This window comes from Nerophis ophidion, linkage group LG04 (genome assembly GCF_033978795.1).
Source record: "Nerophis ophidion isolate RoL-2023_Sa linkage group LG04, RoL_Noph_v1.0, whole genome shotgun sequence".
NCBI lineage: Eukaryota > Metazoa > Chordata > Actinopteri > Syngnathiformes > Syngnathidae > Nerophis > Nerophis ophidion.
The window spans coordinates 61,694,713-61,710,117 of record NC_084614.1 but is presented as its reverse complement, the minus strand read 5'-3'; the positions used below and the strand labels follow the sequence as shown (position 1 = coordinate 61,710,117).

Genomic DNA, 15,405 nt, shown 5'->3' with positions numbered 1-15,405 from the left:
TAATACTTGCTCATATGACACATGTGCATACAGACAAGGTAGACTGCAATCCTTTCACAGAAGCTTTAAACTTATTTGATGTAACAAGGGTTTGAAGTTGAATATTCGATTGTAGGTTATTCCAAGCCTTCGGTGCTGAAAACTTAAATGCTTTCTTTCCCAGTTCGGTTCTTACTTTGGGGATGACAAATTGAAGAACATTCATTGAACGAAGATTGTGACTTCCTTGTTTTTTTGTTAAAAGACAAGATGGATAAGATGGAGTGATACAAAGAATGGTTTTGTAGATGAAAACATACCAATGATTGAGGCGTGGAGCACATAAAGATGTCTAGTTAACCATTGAGTATAAGACACAATGGTGAGTAAGGGGAGCGCAGTTGGTGATGAATCTCAGTGCCCCGTGGTACACACTATCCAGCTTGTGGAGACAACCAGCAGTATGCATATGTATGTGTGTATATATACATATATGTATGTATGTGAATGCATAAAATATATATTATATACATGCTATATACTGTATATATATGTATATATATATATATATATATATATATATATATATATATATATATATATATATATATATATATATATATATATATTAGGTCAGGAAAAAACACGGGCTATTTCATCCCTACAAGCCTGTTTCGCAGATTTCCCTGCTCTTCAGAGGATTTTAATGAAGTGTCTGTGGTTGTTACATATTTATAGGGTAGATTACATTATTACATTGGGGTGTGGCATTGTTACACAGTAGTGCCTTGCTTCTGTGCCAGCATGATGAGACCAGTGTGTTGCGTTGCAGGTTAAACGCAACAAACTGGTCTCAACAACAGCAACAACCTGCAAAACCGGCTTGCAGGGATGAAATAGGTCAGGAGAAAGTCAGAGGCTAACGTATATAGATATATAAGTATATATAGTGGCCATCAGATAAGAAATATCACATTTAATTTTATCGTAATCTATACCAATTATTATTTCACTGATCCTAAATTATACATTTGTACATAGTCCAACATTTGTTTTGAAAAAGAAGTGTCGTCTTATGTTTCAGTCCTTTTGTTCAATATGAAAGGAGGATGAAAGTTGGATCTTTTATTTTGCAGGATCTCTGTGTGAAAGAAGGTAAACTCCCTATTTTTGTCCCAGCAGCAAGGAAAAACAAGAAGCTGAGGAAGCTGGATAATGACAACAACTCCCGCTGCCTTGCCCTGCCTCAGCCCGTCTCCGCCATGCCTGTGGCGGTCATCCCTGCCTGCATGCCCCAGCTGGCGCCCTCCATGTTGTCGGTGCTTAAGGCCATCGAGCCCGAGATCATCTACTCTGGCTACGACGGCACCCTCCCCGACACGTCCACGCGCCTCATGTCCACGCTCAACAAGCTTGGCGGACAGCAGGTCATCTCGGCGGTCAAGTGGGCAAAGTCGCTGCCAGGTGATGAGAAGCCACTAATCCTTTTCATTTGATGCCTGACTAAAGTGCTTGTGGTTGTTGTAGATGTATGCATATATATTTATACATATACATGTATGTGTGTATATATATATTCATATATATATATATATATATATGTATGTATGTATGTATACATATATATATAATTGTATATATATATATATATATATATATATATGTATACATATATACATAAACATACATATATATACATGTATATACATACATATATGTATATATATATATATATATACACATATATATATATATATATATACACATATATATGTATGCATATATATATGTATGTATATATTTCCATATATATGTATATATACATATACATGTGTATATATATATGAATATACATGTATATATATGTATATACATATACATAATATATACATATATATGTTTTATATATTTTATATATATATATATATATATATATATATATATATATATATATATATATATATATATATATATTTTAGGGGTGTGGGAAAAAATCGCTTTGAATATGAATCGCGATTCTCACGTTGTGCGATTCAGAATCGATTCTCATTTTTTTTTTAATTATTTTTTTATTTTTAATCTTTTATTTTAATTTTTTAATTTTTTTTTTCAATCCAACAAAACAATACACAGCAATACAATAACAATGCAATCCAATTCCAAAACCAAACCTGACCCAGCAACATTTAGAACTGCAATAAACAGAGCAATTGAGAGAAGACACAAACACGACACAGAACAAACCAAAAGTAGTGAAACAAAAATTAATATTATCAACAACAGTATCAATATTAGTTATAATTTCAGCATAGCAGTGATTAAATCCCTCATTGACATTATCATTAGACATTTACAAAAATAAAAAGAAAGAACAATAGTGTCACAGTGGCTTACACTTGCATCGCATCTCATAAGCTTGACAACACCCTGTGTCCAATATTTTCACAAAGATAAAATAAGTCATATTTTTGGTTCGTTTAGTAGTTAAAACAAATTTACATTATTGAAATCAGTTGATAAATATATTGTCCTTTACAATTATAAAAGCTTTTTACAAAAATCTACTACTCTGCTTGCATGTCATTAGACTGGGGTAAATCCTGCTGAAATCCTATGTATTGAATGAATAGAAAATCCCTTTAAATCGGGAAAAAAATAGTTTTTGAATCCAGAATCGTGTTGAGTTAAAAAAAAATCAATTTTGAATCGAATCGTGACCCCAAGAATCGATATTGAATCGGATAGTGGGACACCCAAAGATTCGCAGCCCTAATATATATATATACAAACCCCGTTTCCATATGAGTTGGGAAATTGTGTTAGATGTAAATATAAACGGAATACATCCATCCATCCATCCATTTCCTACCGCTTATTCCCTTTTTGGGGTTGCGGGGGGCGCTGGCGCATATCTTAGCTACAATCGGTCGGAAGTGGGAGTACACCCTGGACAAGTCGCCACCTCATCGCAGGGCCAACACACACAGACAGACAGACAAATTTCACACTCACATTCACACACTAGGGCCAATTTAGTGTTGCCAATCAACCTATCCCCAAACGGAATACAATGATTTACAAGTTTAGTTTACAAGTTTATTCACAATACCATATAACATTTACAATAGTGGTGAATATCATCATTTAAAGATGTTGGTACGTGAAGGGTGCCCCAAATAAGCTAGAAGAAGCTTTTGACAGGGGGTCCAAAGGACAATATATACATGGAAAGATCAAACATGGTAGCAAGCACAACAACAAAAAAACAAAAACAAAACAACAACGCTATATGATAAACACAAGATAATAGTACTATAGCAAGCATACACATACATACATACATTCATTCAACCATGCAAAACCCAACAGTAGCCTGTCTACCCCACATGAGGCATTAAAGATATGTGGTTAATAGGTAAGTTTTCAGTTTCTTTTTGAAGTTGGAGAATGGATACAGCATCTTGAGTCTCTCATTAAGCTGGTTCCAAATATTTGGTCCCCTGCATACGACACTGTGAGCGGTACAAGCCAGTAAACGATGTTTACCTGTTATCAGATCTAAGTTACGAGCGTTGTGGGCATGCTGGGGATGGTAGATAGGAACCAAACTACAGAGCCTAAGATTCAGCCTGTAAATGACTTGATAGGTTAAACAAGCATTTTGATAAATATTGAACTCTGTCAGTCTTAAGAGATGATATTTATGAAATAGATGACGAGTGGGGGCATTAAACTTGGACCATGACAGGGCCCGTATGATTTTCTTTTGCATGGATTCTAATTTGTGAAGGTAGGTAGGAAAGGTGTTGCACCAGATGATATTACAGTAGTTTAGAAGTGGTTCAAAGAGAGTTTTGCACAAGGTAAGTAGAGCATAAAGAGGAAGATAATGACGAAGGTGAAAGAAGAGGCCAACATATTTGGATAATTTGTTTAACAGATCATTATATTCTGTTTGGGGATATATATATATATATATATATATATATATATATATATTTATGTGGATGTCGCTACTGGTCTGACGTTGTCTCAAAAAGTAATGTTAAAAAAAACAACAACGTCAAGCCTGTCCAGTTGTTGACTGTCATTTACTATTCATGTTGAAATAACTTTTATTGCAAATAAATATTAGCTCCAAATATCGGTTATCAGCCTCCTCCACTACTAATAATCGGTATCGGAATCAGCCCTAAACGTACCGTATCGGTGGATCTCTAGTTAGCATGCGGAGAGGAAGTGTAGGTAAGAACGTGCTTCAATGGGTGCTTGGGCGATATGAGACGGCGCCCCGGCAGGATGAGTGTCTCTGATGAGGTACGTGACGTTCACGTTGCAGCTGTCCGCTCATCATGCGAAGCGCTGAAGACTCACAAAGTGGCCGAGAGGAGGCTCTCTATTTATTTTGCAGCTGAGACGCGTCAAAAGCGTAGCGCCGCCATGGGAACAGACAATGGCGGCAGGTGACAGCTCCGAGACGCATGATGTTGTCAAAATCACTACATGAGTCACGGGGGCGGGCTGGCAGAATGCGCATGATAGAGAAAATGCCAGAAGACGACACGTGAGCACACTGAGGCGAGGTGGAAGTGCAGCTGTGTGCTGGCCAGAAATCATCAAATGACCCGATGATGTCTTGACACGGGCTTCACGGTGGTAGAGGGGTTAGTGCGTCTGCCTCACAATACGAAGGTCCTGCAGTCCTGGGTTCAAATCCAGGCTCGGGATCTTTCTGTGTGGAGTTTGCATGTCCTCCCCGTGAATGCGTGGGTTCCCTCCGGGTACTCCGGCTTCCAAAGACATGCACCTGGGGATAGGTTGATTGGCAACACTAAATTGGCCCTAGTGTGTGAATGTGAGTGTGAATGTTGTCTGTCTATCTGTGTTGGCCCTGCGATGAGGTGGCGACTTGTCCAGGGTGTACCCCGGCTTCCGCCCGATTGTAGCTGAGATAGGCGCCAGCGTCCCCTGCGACCCCAAAAGGGAATAAGCGGTAGGAAATGGATGGATGGATGGATGGATGTCTTGACACGACAAGGTCACATGACCGTCCCATTCAACAACTTCAATCAGCCTCATGAAGTAGGAGCTTATTGTCCCAGCAGTGATGGTGGAAGCCAGCTCTTATGTAACACGACCAACTACACGTCACTCATTTGCACACCAACGCCTTTCTTGCCAAAAGTCCAGTTCAAGTAGCTTTTCATGCGTGATGTGATGTGACGCAATCACACCACAACATGTCAAGTGTCCTGTCACTCCGTTAAAAAGTCATCCTTTTATCCACATTTTGACCCACTCGTCCAAAATGAGTCACGTTGTGTGTCGACATGTCAAGTTGCAAAAGTGTACTAGTTAGGATGTTAATATTTATCTACAACACAAACGTGTATCGTCAACGCAAAGTCTTACCTCTTTGATGTGCCGACCGCTATCTGGACAGTACAGTGGTCAACAAGGAGCACAACAACTGCAAACGCCACAACACAACAACATTACGCCACAACACAACAACATTATTGCCACAACACAACAACATTACGCCACAACACAACAACATTAATGCCCCAACACAACATCATTACACAACAACATTATGCCACAACACAACAACATTACACCACATCACAACATTACGCCACAACACAACAACATTACGCCACAACACAACAACATCACGCCACCACACAACGTTTAGCTACCACACAACATTACGCCACAACACAACATCATTACGCCACAAACCAACAACATTTCGCCACAACACAACAACATTTCACCACAACACAACATCATTACGCCACAACACAACATCATTAAGCCACAACACAACATCATTACGCCACATCACACCATTACGCCCCAACACAACAACATTACGCCACAACAACGTTAAGCCACCACACAACGTTTAGCTACCACACAACATTACGCCACAACACAACAATATTATACCACAACACAACATTAAGCCACAACACAACAACTTTAACGCCACAACACAACATCATTACGCCACAACACAACAACATTATGCCACAACACAACAATATTACACCACAACACAACAACATTAAGCCACAACACAACAACATTAAAGCCACAACACAACATCATTACGCCACAACACAACAACATTATGCCACAAACCAGCAACATTTCGCCACAACACAACAACATTTCGCCACAACACAACAACATTTCGCCACAACACAACAACATTTCGCCACAACACAACATCATTACGCCAGAACAGAACAACATTACGCCACAACACAATAACGTTAAGCTACCACACAACGTTTAGCTACCACACATTACGCCACAACACAACAACATTATTCCGCAACACAACAAAATTACACCACAACACATTACGCCACAAAACAACAACGTTAAGCCACTACACAACAACTTTACGCCATAACACAACAACTCTAAGCTAACACAAAACATTATGCCCCAACACAACAACATTATGCCACAACACAACATTACACCACCACACAACAACTTTAAGCCACAACATAACATTACACCACAACACGACAACATTATGCCACAACCCAACAACATTACGCCACAAAACAACAACATTACGCCACAACACAACAACTTTACACCACAACACAACAACACTAAGCCACACCACAACATTACGCCATAACGACATTATTAAGCCACAACACAACATTACGCCACCACACAAAAACTTTACGCCACCACACAACAACATTACAACACAACAACATTACACCAAAACACAACAACTTTACGCCATAACACAACAACTTTACGTCATAACACAACATTACACCATAATACAACAACATTAAGCCACAACACAAAATTACGCCACCACACAACAACTTTACACCACCACACAACAACATTACGCCACAACACAACAACTTTACGCCATAACACAACAACTTTACGCCATAACACAACAACATTTAGCCACAACACAACATTACGCCATAATACAACAACATTAAGCCACAACACAACATTACACCACCATACAACAACATTATGCCACAACACAACAACTTTACGCCATAACACAACAACATTTAGCCACAACACAACAACATTATGCCACAACACAACAAAATTAAGCCACAACACAACAAAATTAAGCCACAACACAACATTACGCCACCACACAACAACTTTACACCACCACACAACAATATTACGCCACAACACAACAACATTAAGCCACCACACAACAACTTTACACCACCACACAACAATATTACGCCACAACACAACAACATTTAGCCACAACACAACAACATTATGCCACAACACAACAAAATTAAGCCACAACACAACAAAATTAAGCCACAACACAACATTACGCCACCACACAACAACTTTACACCACCACACAACAATATTACGCCACAACACAACAACATTAAGCCACCACACAACAACTTTACACCACCACACAACAATATTACGCCACAACACAACAACATTTAGCCACAACACAACAACATTATGCCACAACACAACAAAATTAAGCCACAACACAACAAAATTAAGCCACAACACAACATTACGCCACCACACAACAACTTTACACCACCACACAACAATATTACGCCACAACACAACAACATTAAGCCACCACACAACAACTTTACGCCATAACTCAACAACTTTAAGCCATAACACAACACATTTAAGCCACAACGTTACAACTTTAAGTCACAACACAACATTACGCCACTACACAACAACTGTAAGCCACAACCCAACATTATGCCACAACACAACAACTTTAAGCCTCAACGTTACAACTTTAAGCCACAACACAACAACTTTAAACCACCACACACCAATGATAAATCACAACACAACAACCTCAAGCCACAACACAACTTACAGCTATGACACAACAAATTTATCCCACGAGACGACAACATTAAGCCTAAACAGAACAACATGAAGCCACAACTCAACAACGTTATGCCACTAAACATTTTTACTCCACTATACAACAAGTTTAGGTCACAACACAACATACAGCCACAATACATGTATAAAACCTGAGTGTGACTTGAACAAAGGCGTTAATTGGAATACTTTATATATGAATGAATAACATCTATAAATTCCATTATTTGTCCTGTCTAGGCTTCCGTAACCTGCACTTGGACGACCAGATGACGTTGCTGCAGTGCTCCTGGCTCTTCCTCATGTCCTTCAGTCTGGGCTGGAGGTCCTATGAGCAATGCAACGGGAGAGTGCTCTGCTTCGCACCCGACCTTGTCATCAACCAGTATGTGTCATCATACTTCATCATTCCCACTCATATTTTATTCATGAAACAAATACGTTTGAAAAATAGCATATTTCACAGTATTTCTTTGGAGTAATGTTCTAAAAAGCATTTTCATGAAATGTCTGCAGTCATACTTTGTTGGTGTTTCACCATGGCGCCATCTGCGGGGTCAAAAACAATCACTTGTTTATAGCAAAAACATGTATTTTCTTTTTGATGAATAGCTGTGGAGGAAGTAATATGAAAGTGTCATCTCTGGTCAAATGTTGAAATGGAAAACGAAGAACAGTTGACTTATTTGGCGCTATAAGATCAGAAATGTGATTCTGATTAAAAAAAAAATGTAATATATACTGTACAGTGTTTCCCACAGGTCAGGCATCTATTTGTGGTGGTGTGGTCGGGGGTGGGGGGGGTGAGGCAGCGGCGGCGGCAATGACCAAGAAGAACGCGGAGTTGGAATATAATTACAACACTTTATGTACATATTTATATAATATTTACATATTTATATAATATGTAACTATAAGCTCCATTCACAGACAGAGTCCCGTTGCTTTTATGAGCGGTCGAGCGAGTCAAAAGCCGAAAAAAAATATATATATATTATTTTTTTCCCCCAATTTTTTTATTTGTGGCGGCCGTAATTCTTTCGTGGCGGGCCGCCACAAATAAATGAATGGGTGGGAAACCCTGCTATATAAGTGTATGTATGTACATACAGTTGCGGTCAAAACTTTATATACACTTGTAAATAACATAATGGATGTTAATATAATAATATAAGGGATGATAATGGATGGATGGACGGATGGATGGATAATGTCATGGCTGTCTAGAGTTTCCAATAATTTCTACAACTTTTATTTTTTTGTGATAGAGTGATTGGAGCACATACTTGTTGGTCACAAAAAACATTCATGAAGTTTGGTTCTTTTGTGAATTTATTATAGGTCTACTAAAAATGTGACCACATCTACTGGGTCGAAAGTATGCAGACAGCAATATTAATATTTGGTTACATGTCCCTTGGCAAGTTTCACTAGCTTCTGGTTGAATTTTTGACCACTCCTCTTGACAAAATTGGTGCAGTTCAGCTAACTGTGTTGGTTTTCTGATAATGGACTTGTTTCTTCAGCATTGTCCACACGTTTAAGTCAGAACTTTGGGAAGAATGGACTTGTTTCTTCAGCATTGTCCACACGTTTAAGTCAGAACTTTGGGAAGACCATTCTAAAACCTTAATTCTGGCCTGATTTAGCCATTCCCTTACCATTGTTGATATATGTTTGGGGTCATTGTCCTGTTGGAACACCCAACTGTGCGCAAGACCCAACCTCCGGGCTGATGATTTTAGGTTGTCTTGAAGAATTTGGAGGTAATCCTCCTTTTTCATTCTCCCATTTATCTCTGTAAAGCACCAGTTTCATTGGCAGCAACACAGGCCCAGAACATAATACCATCACCATGCTTGATGGTGGAAATGGTGTTCCTAGGATTAAAGGCCTCACCTTTTCTCCTCCAAACATATTGCTGAGTATTGTGGCCAAACAGCTCAATTTTTTGTTTCATCTGACCACAGAACTTTCCTTCAGAGGGTCTTATGTTTGTCCATGTGATAAGCAGCAAACTTTAGACGAGCCTTAAGATGTCCCTTCCTGGAGCTAGGGTTTCCTTCTTGCATGGTAGCCTCTCAGTCCATGGCAACGCAAAACGCGCTTGACTGTGGACACTGACACCTGTGTTCCAGCAGGTTACAATTCATTGCAGACCAGCTTTTTATAGTTCTCGGTTGACTCTTGATCATCCTGACCAATTTTCTCTCAGCAGCAGGTGATAGCTTGCGATTTCTTCCTTTTCTATCCTCGTGGCAGTGACAAAACTGTGCCATGCAATTTATACTTGCGAACAATTGTCTGCACAGTTGCTCTTGGGACCTTAAGCTGCTTTGAAATGGCTCCAAGTGACTTTCCGGACTTGTTCAAATCAAAGATTTGTTTTTTCACACGTGTGCTGAGTTCCTTTGACTTTCCCATTGTCGTGTTTGTAACCATATCTAATGACTGCATCGCATGAGCCCTATTTAAATGGGCTCAGAGAAGTCAACAGCTGTCGTCAACCATAATCTCTCACTAGAAGTTAAGAGGCCATGCCATGAAGCTAATTTGAGTTGATTGTAACTTTTCTACATCACTAAAATGTATAAAGTATGTTTTTGTATGTATACTTTTGACCCAGCGAATTTGGTCACATTTTCAGTAGACCCATAATAAATTCATAAAAGAACCAAACTTCATGAATGTTTTTGTGACCAACAAGTATGTGCTCCAATCACTCTATCACATAAAAATAAGAGTTGTAGAAATGACTGGAAACTCAAGACAGCCATGACATTATGTTTTTTATAAGTATATGTAAACTTTTGACCACGACTGTATGTATGTATGTATGTATGTATGCGTATTTATATGTACTTATGTATGTATATACAGTATATGTATTTATGTATGTACGTATATATATGTATGTACATATGTGTATGTAAATACATACATATATATATATACTGTACATATACATATGTATATATATATATGTATGTACATATGTGAATATGTATGTATGTATATATATATATACATATGTATATGTACAGTATGTATTTTTATATATGTATGTATATATATATATATATATATATATATGTACAGTATGTAAGTTTATATATGTATGTGTATATATATATACAATCTATATATAATCGAATTGCGACCCCAAGAATTGATATTGAATCGAATCGTGGGACACCCAAAGATTCGCAGCCCTAATATATTTATATATATATATATATATATATATATATAAAGATTCGCAGCCCTAATATATTTATTTATATATATATATATATATATATATATATATATATATATATATATATATATATATATATATATAAATATATTAGGGCTGCGAATCTTTGGGTGTCCCACGAATTGATATTGAATCGAATCGTGGGACACCCAAAGATTCGCAGCCCTAATATATTTATATATTTATATTCAATATCAATTCTTGGGGTCGCGATTCGATTATATATAGATTGTATATATATATACACATACATATATATGTATATATATATATATATATATATATATATATATGACGTGTTGTAGGACAACATTTTATTTTATTAATGTATTAATTTATTTCACCCTGTCCAACTCCTGATTGGCTGAATATACTTTTATATATATTTTAAAGTCATCAGACCACATTATTAGGTACAGGTAAGGCAGCCTCGACTGTAACACTTGATTGTCTTCAGTGCGGCAAAGACAGGAAAGTCAGAGAGATGAATGACAAAATGAAAAAACAGACTTTATTGAAAGCTCCAAGAGTGAGAAGTATTGAATTTACAAGTAGAAAACAAACCAGCTGTGGCTTTAGTAGAAGTGAGCTGATTTCCCCTAGTTTGTCTTTCACCTGGAGCACTTCTTTCCTGCTGGGGGACTCATTAGGAAAGGGAAAAAACAGGATGAGCGAAGCGCTCCTCTTTGTCTTCCTCGCCACTAGGGGGTGCAATCACAAACTCCCTTGCTGAAATGTGCGCACAATAAAAGGCAGTCTTGTCCATATATCTGAAAAAAACCTTCTTTGTCTCTTAATAAAACATTTTTCTTTAAGTTTGACACACTTTCAAATGGTTTTGATTGAAAACGATTGTCTAAACCAGGGGTCCTCAGACTACGGCCCAAAGGCCGGATATGGCCGGCCAACGTCTAAAATCTGGCCTGCGGGAATTCCCAAGTTTAAAAAAAAAAAGTAAATTTTTTTTATATTTATTATCTTTTTAAATCTTTCCTTTCTAATCCATTTTCTACCGCTTGTTACCGTCAGTGTCTCCTAGCCGCTCAGGCAAATCATATAGTCTAAAAATGTATCAATACGTGACTAGCTCGCGCCGCAGCTAGTGCGTGCTGGCGCTCTTTTAGTCACTAAGTGTGTATATACATATATACAAAAAAACACTTTTTTGCCCCACTGAAATATTTTTATATATATATATATATATATATATATATATATGTATATATGTATATATATATATATATATATATATATATATATATATATATATATATATATATATATAATATATCAAGTATTTAGTCAGCCACCGATTGTGCAAGTTCCCCCACTTAAAATTATGACAGAGGTTTGTAATTTTCATCATAGGTACACTTCAACTGTGAGAGACAGAATGTGAAAAAAAAATCCAGGATTCACATTGTAGGAATTTTACAGAATTTGTTTGTAAATTATGGTGGAAAATAAGTATTTGGTCAACCATTCAAAGCTCTCACTGATGATGGAAGGAGGTTTTGGCTCAAAATCTCACGATACATGGCCCCATTCATTCTTTCCTTAACACGGATCAATCGTCCTGTCCCCTTAGCAAAAAAACAGCCCCAAAGCATGATGTTTCCACCCCCATGCTTCACAGTAGGTATGGTGTTCTTGGGATGCAACTCAGTATTCTTCTTCCTCCAAACACGACGAGTTGAGTTTATACCAAAATGGATACATGGATGATATTGCAGAGGATTGGGAGAATGTCATGTGGTCAATTGAAAGCAAAATAGAACTTTTTGGTATTAACTCAACTCGTCGTGTTTGGAGGAAGAAGAATACTGAGTTGCATCCCAGGAACACCATATCTACTGTGAAGCATGGGGGGGGGGGAAACATCATGCTTTGGGGCTGTTTTTCTGCTAAGGGGACAGGACGATTGATCCGTGTTAAGGAAAGAATGAATGGGGCCATGTATCGTGAGATTTTGAGCCAAAACCTTCCATCAGTGAGAGCTTTGAATGGTTGACCAAATACTTATTTTCCACCATAATTTACAAATAAATATTTACAATGTGAATATCTGGATTTTTTTTTCACATTCTGTCTCACAGTTGAAGTGTACCTATGATGAAAATTACAAACCTCTGTCATCATTTTAAGTGGGAGAACTTGCACAATCGGTGGCTGACTAAATACTTTGTTGCCCCACTGTGTGTGTATATATAATATATGACACACACACACAGCCTGGCCCAATAGTTTTAACCCAATGCGGCCCCTGAGTCAAAAAGTTTGGGGACACCTGGTCTAAACCTTTGACTTGTGAATTTCTTACCAATCACAAACGTTAGCAGCACTAGCATAGCTGTGTTAGCCACATGCTAACACCACACTCACATTTTAAAAAGCAAGGTCACGCTAGGTTAGCATGTAAGCTTATGAAATAACTACTTGATCAAACTTCCATCCCCCATGTTGTGAGCGGGCTAATGGATAGTAGGCGGAGCTTTTAAGGTGTGTAGCGAAGCCTGCTTTTTGTTTCCTTTTCCAGACTGGTGGATCGTTGGGAGAGCCTCGTGCTTTTTGGGGGTTTGTAGCAAAGCCTTTTTTTTTATAATAGACTAACGAGTTGGCAGAACTCTAGGCTTTATTTTAAGATGTGTAGTGAGGCCTGTAATGCTGTAAAAGAAGAGGCGCTCTGACCATGTGACCTGTGTTCCCCAGGGAGCGCATGAAGCTGCCCTTCATGACGGAGCAGTGCGAGCAGATGCTGAAGATCTGCAACGAGTTTGTGCGTCTGGAAGTTTCCTACGACGAGTATCTGTGCATGAAGGTGCTGCTGCTGCTCAGCACGGGTGAGACTTCGCTCAAGGACGCGTCTGAGGTGGTCTTAGAGTCACACCGCGTAGTGACTGACAGGCCAAAGGATGCACTTAGAACGAGGCCACTTTTTCACGCCAGCTATTTGCCTCCTGCTCCTTCAGGGAGGAGACTATCAGGTCAGCACATGTTAGGTTGGAGCTCGTTCAGTTTGTCTCTGCTCAGCTGCAGGCAATATTTAATTGGATTTATGATGACTTTCAACACGCTTGATATCGCTCCAATGGATGGATGAGCTTTTTCACTCATTCACTTCATTGACAGTTAAAGGTTAATGAATAATTGAAAACATTGTAGACACATTTTCATTACAAGCACTATTCTTTTATTATAGTCTTTTGTTCGGATGAATATTAAATACCATTTCATAACGTTTTTTTCATCCAAGATACCATATTTATACAAGTATCTTATTTATATATGAAAGCCAAAACATTTAAAAATTGTTAAAAAATAGCAAAGATTGTGTTTTTAAAAACTTTTTCCAACTATGCTTTTATTTATCAATGGAATGCATTATTTTTACAGACTGATGGATAGCTGGAAAAGCTTAGGCTGCATTTAGGATGTGTAGCAAAGCCTCTTTTTTTTAACAGACCTGCAAATGGTTGGCCGAGCTCTATGCTTTTTTTTTTTTTTGCAAAGCCTGTTTTTGTTTGTGGTTAATTTACAAGCTCTCTACTCTTTTTTTTAAGGATGTTTCGCAAAAACATTTTTTTTTTACTGGACTCTTTATTATAAGACAATGTTTCTCTATTGGGGCTTCACGGTGGCAGAGGGGTTAGTGCGTCTGCCTCACAATACGAAGGTCCTGAGTCGTCAGGGTTCAATCCCGGGGCTTGGGATCTTTCTGTGTGGAGTTTGCATGTCCTCCCCGTGAATCCGTGGGTTCCCTCCGGGTACTCCGGCTTCCTCCCACTTCCAAAGACATGCACCTGGGGATAGGTTGATTGGCAACACTAAATGGTCCCTAGTGTGTGAATGTGAGTGTGAATGTTGTCTGTCTATCTGTGTTGGCCCTGCGATGAGGTGGCGACTTGTCCAGGGTGTACCCCGCCTTCTGCCCGATTGTAGCTGAGATAGGCACCAGCGCCCCCCACGACTCCAAAGGGAATAATCGGCAGAAAATGGATGGATGGATGGATGGTTTCTCTATTGAATAGACGAAATAAAATTTTTTTTGTTGCGTTTTCAGTAATTAAAAAAACAATTGTAACAATTATCTAAGTAAAGGTCTGAAAAAAAAATCATACTTAAAAGTAAAAAATATAATTTCTTTAAACATTGTGAATTAAAAAAAAAATTCTACAGATGGTATTTTGAATGAAGTTTAGAAAATTTTGGAAATGTTTAACTTAATTGTGTTTTGGAACTAATTCAAATAACTAGAT

At 38.1% G+C, this 15,405-nt stretch overlaps 2 protein-coding genes across 5 annotated transcripts in view; both read left to right on the top strand.

Moving 5' to 3' along the window:
- LOC133551686 (fibroblast growth factor 1-like) overlaps positions 1-15,405 on the top strand; it is an 819,097-nt gene that overhangs the window by 616,740 nt on the left and 186,952 nt on the right. The gene's annotated exons all lie outside the window — the stretch shown is intronic.
- Positions 1-15,405, top strand: part of LOC133551680 (glucocorticoid receptor-like) — a 140,686-nt gene that overhangs the window by 116,266 nt on the left and 9,015 nt on the right. For 2 of the 4 annotated variants that reach the window (XM_061898649.1, XM_061898647.1), the window contains 3 exons: positions 1,159-1,443; positions 8,131-8,275; positions 13,859-13,989. In XM_061898649.1, the coding sequence (XP_061754633.1) occupies positions 1,159-1,443; positions 8,131-8,275; positions 13,859-13,989 (561 nt within the window). The remainder of the gene's footprint in view (positions 1-1,158; positions 1,444-8,130; positions 8,276-13,858; positions 13,990-15,405) is intronic. The other 2 variants (XM_061898650.1, XM_061898648.1) reach the window with 1 other exon arrangement.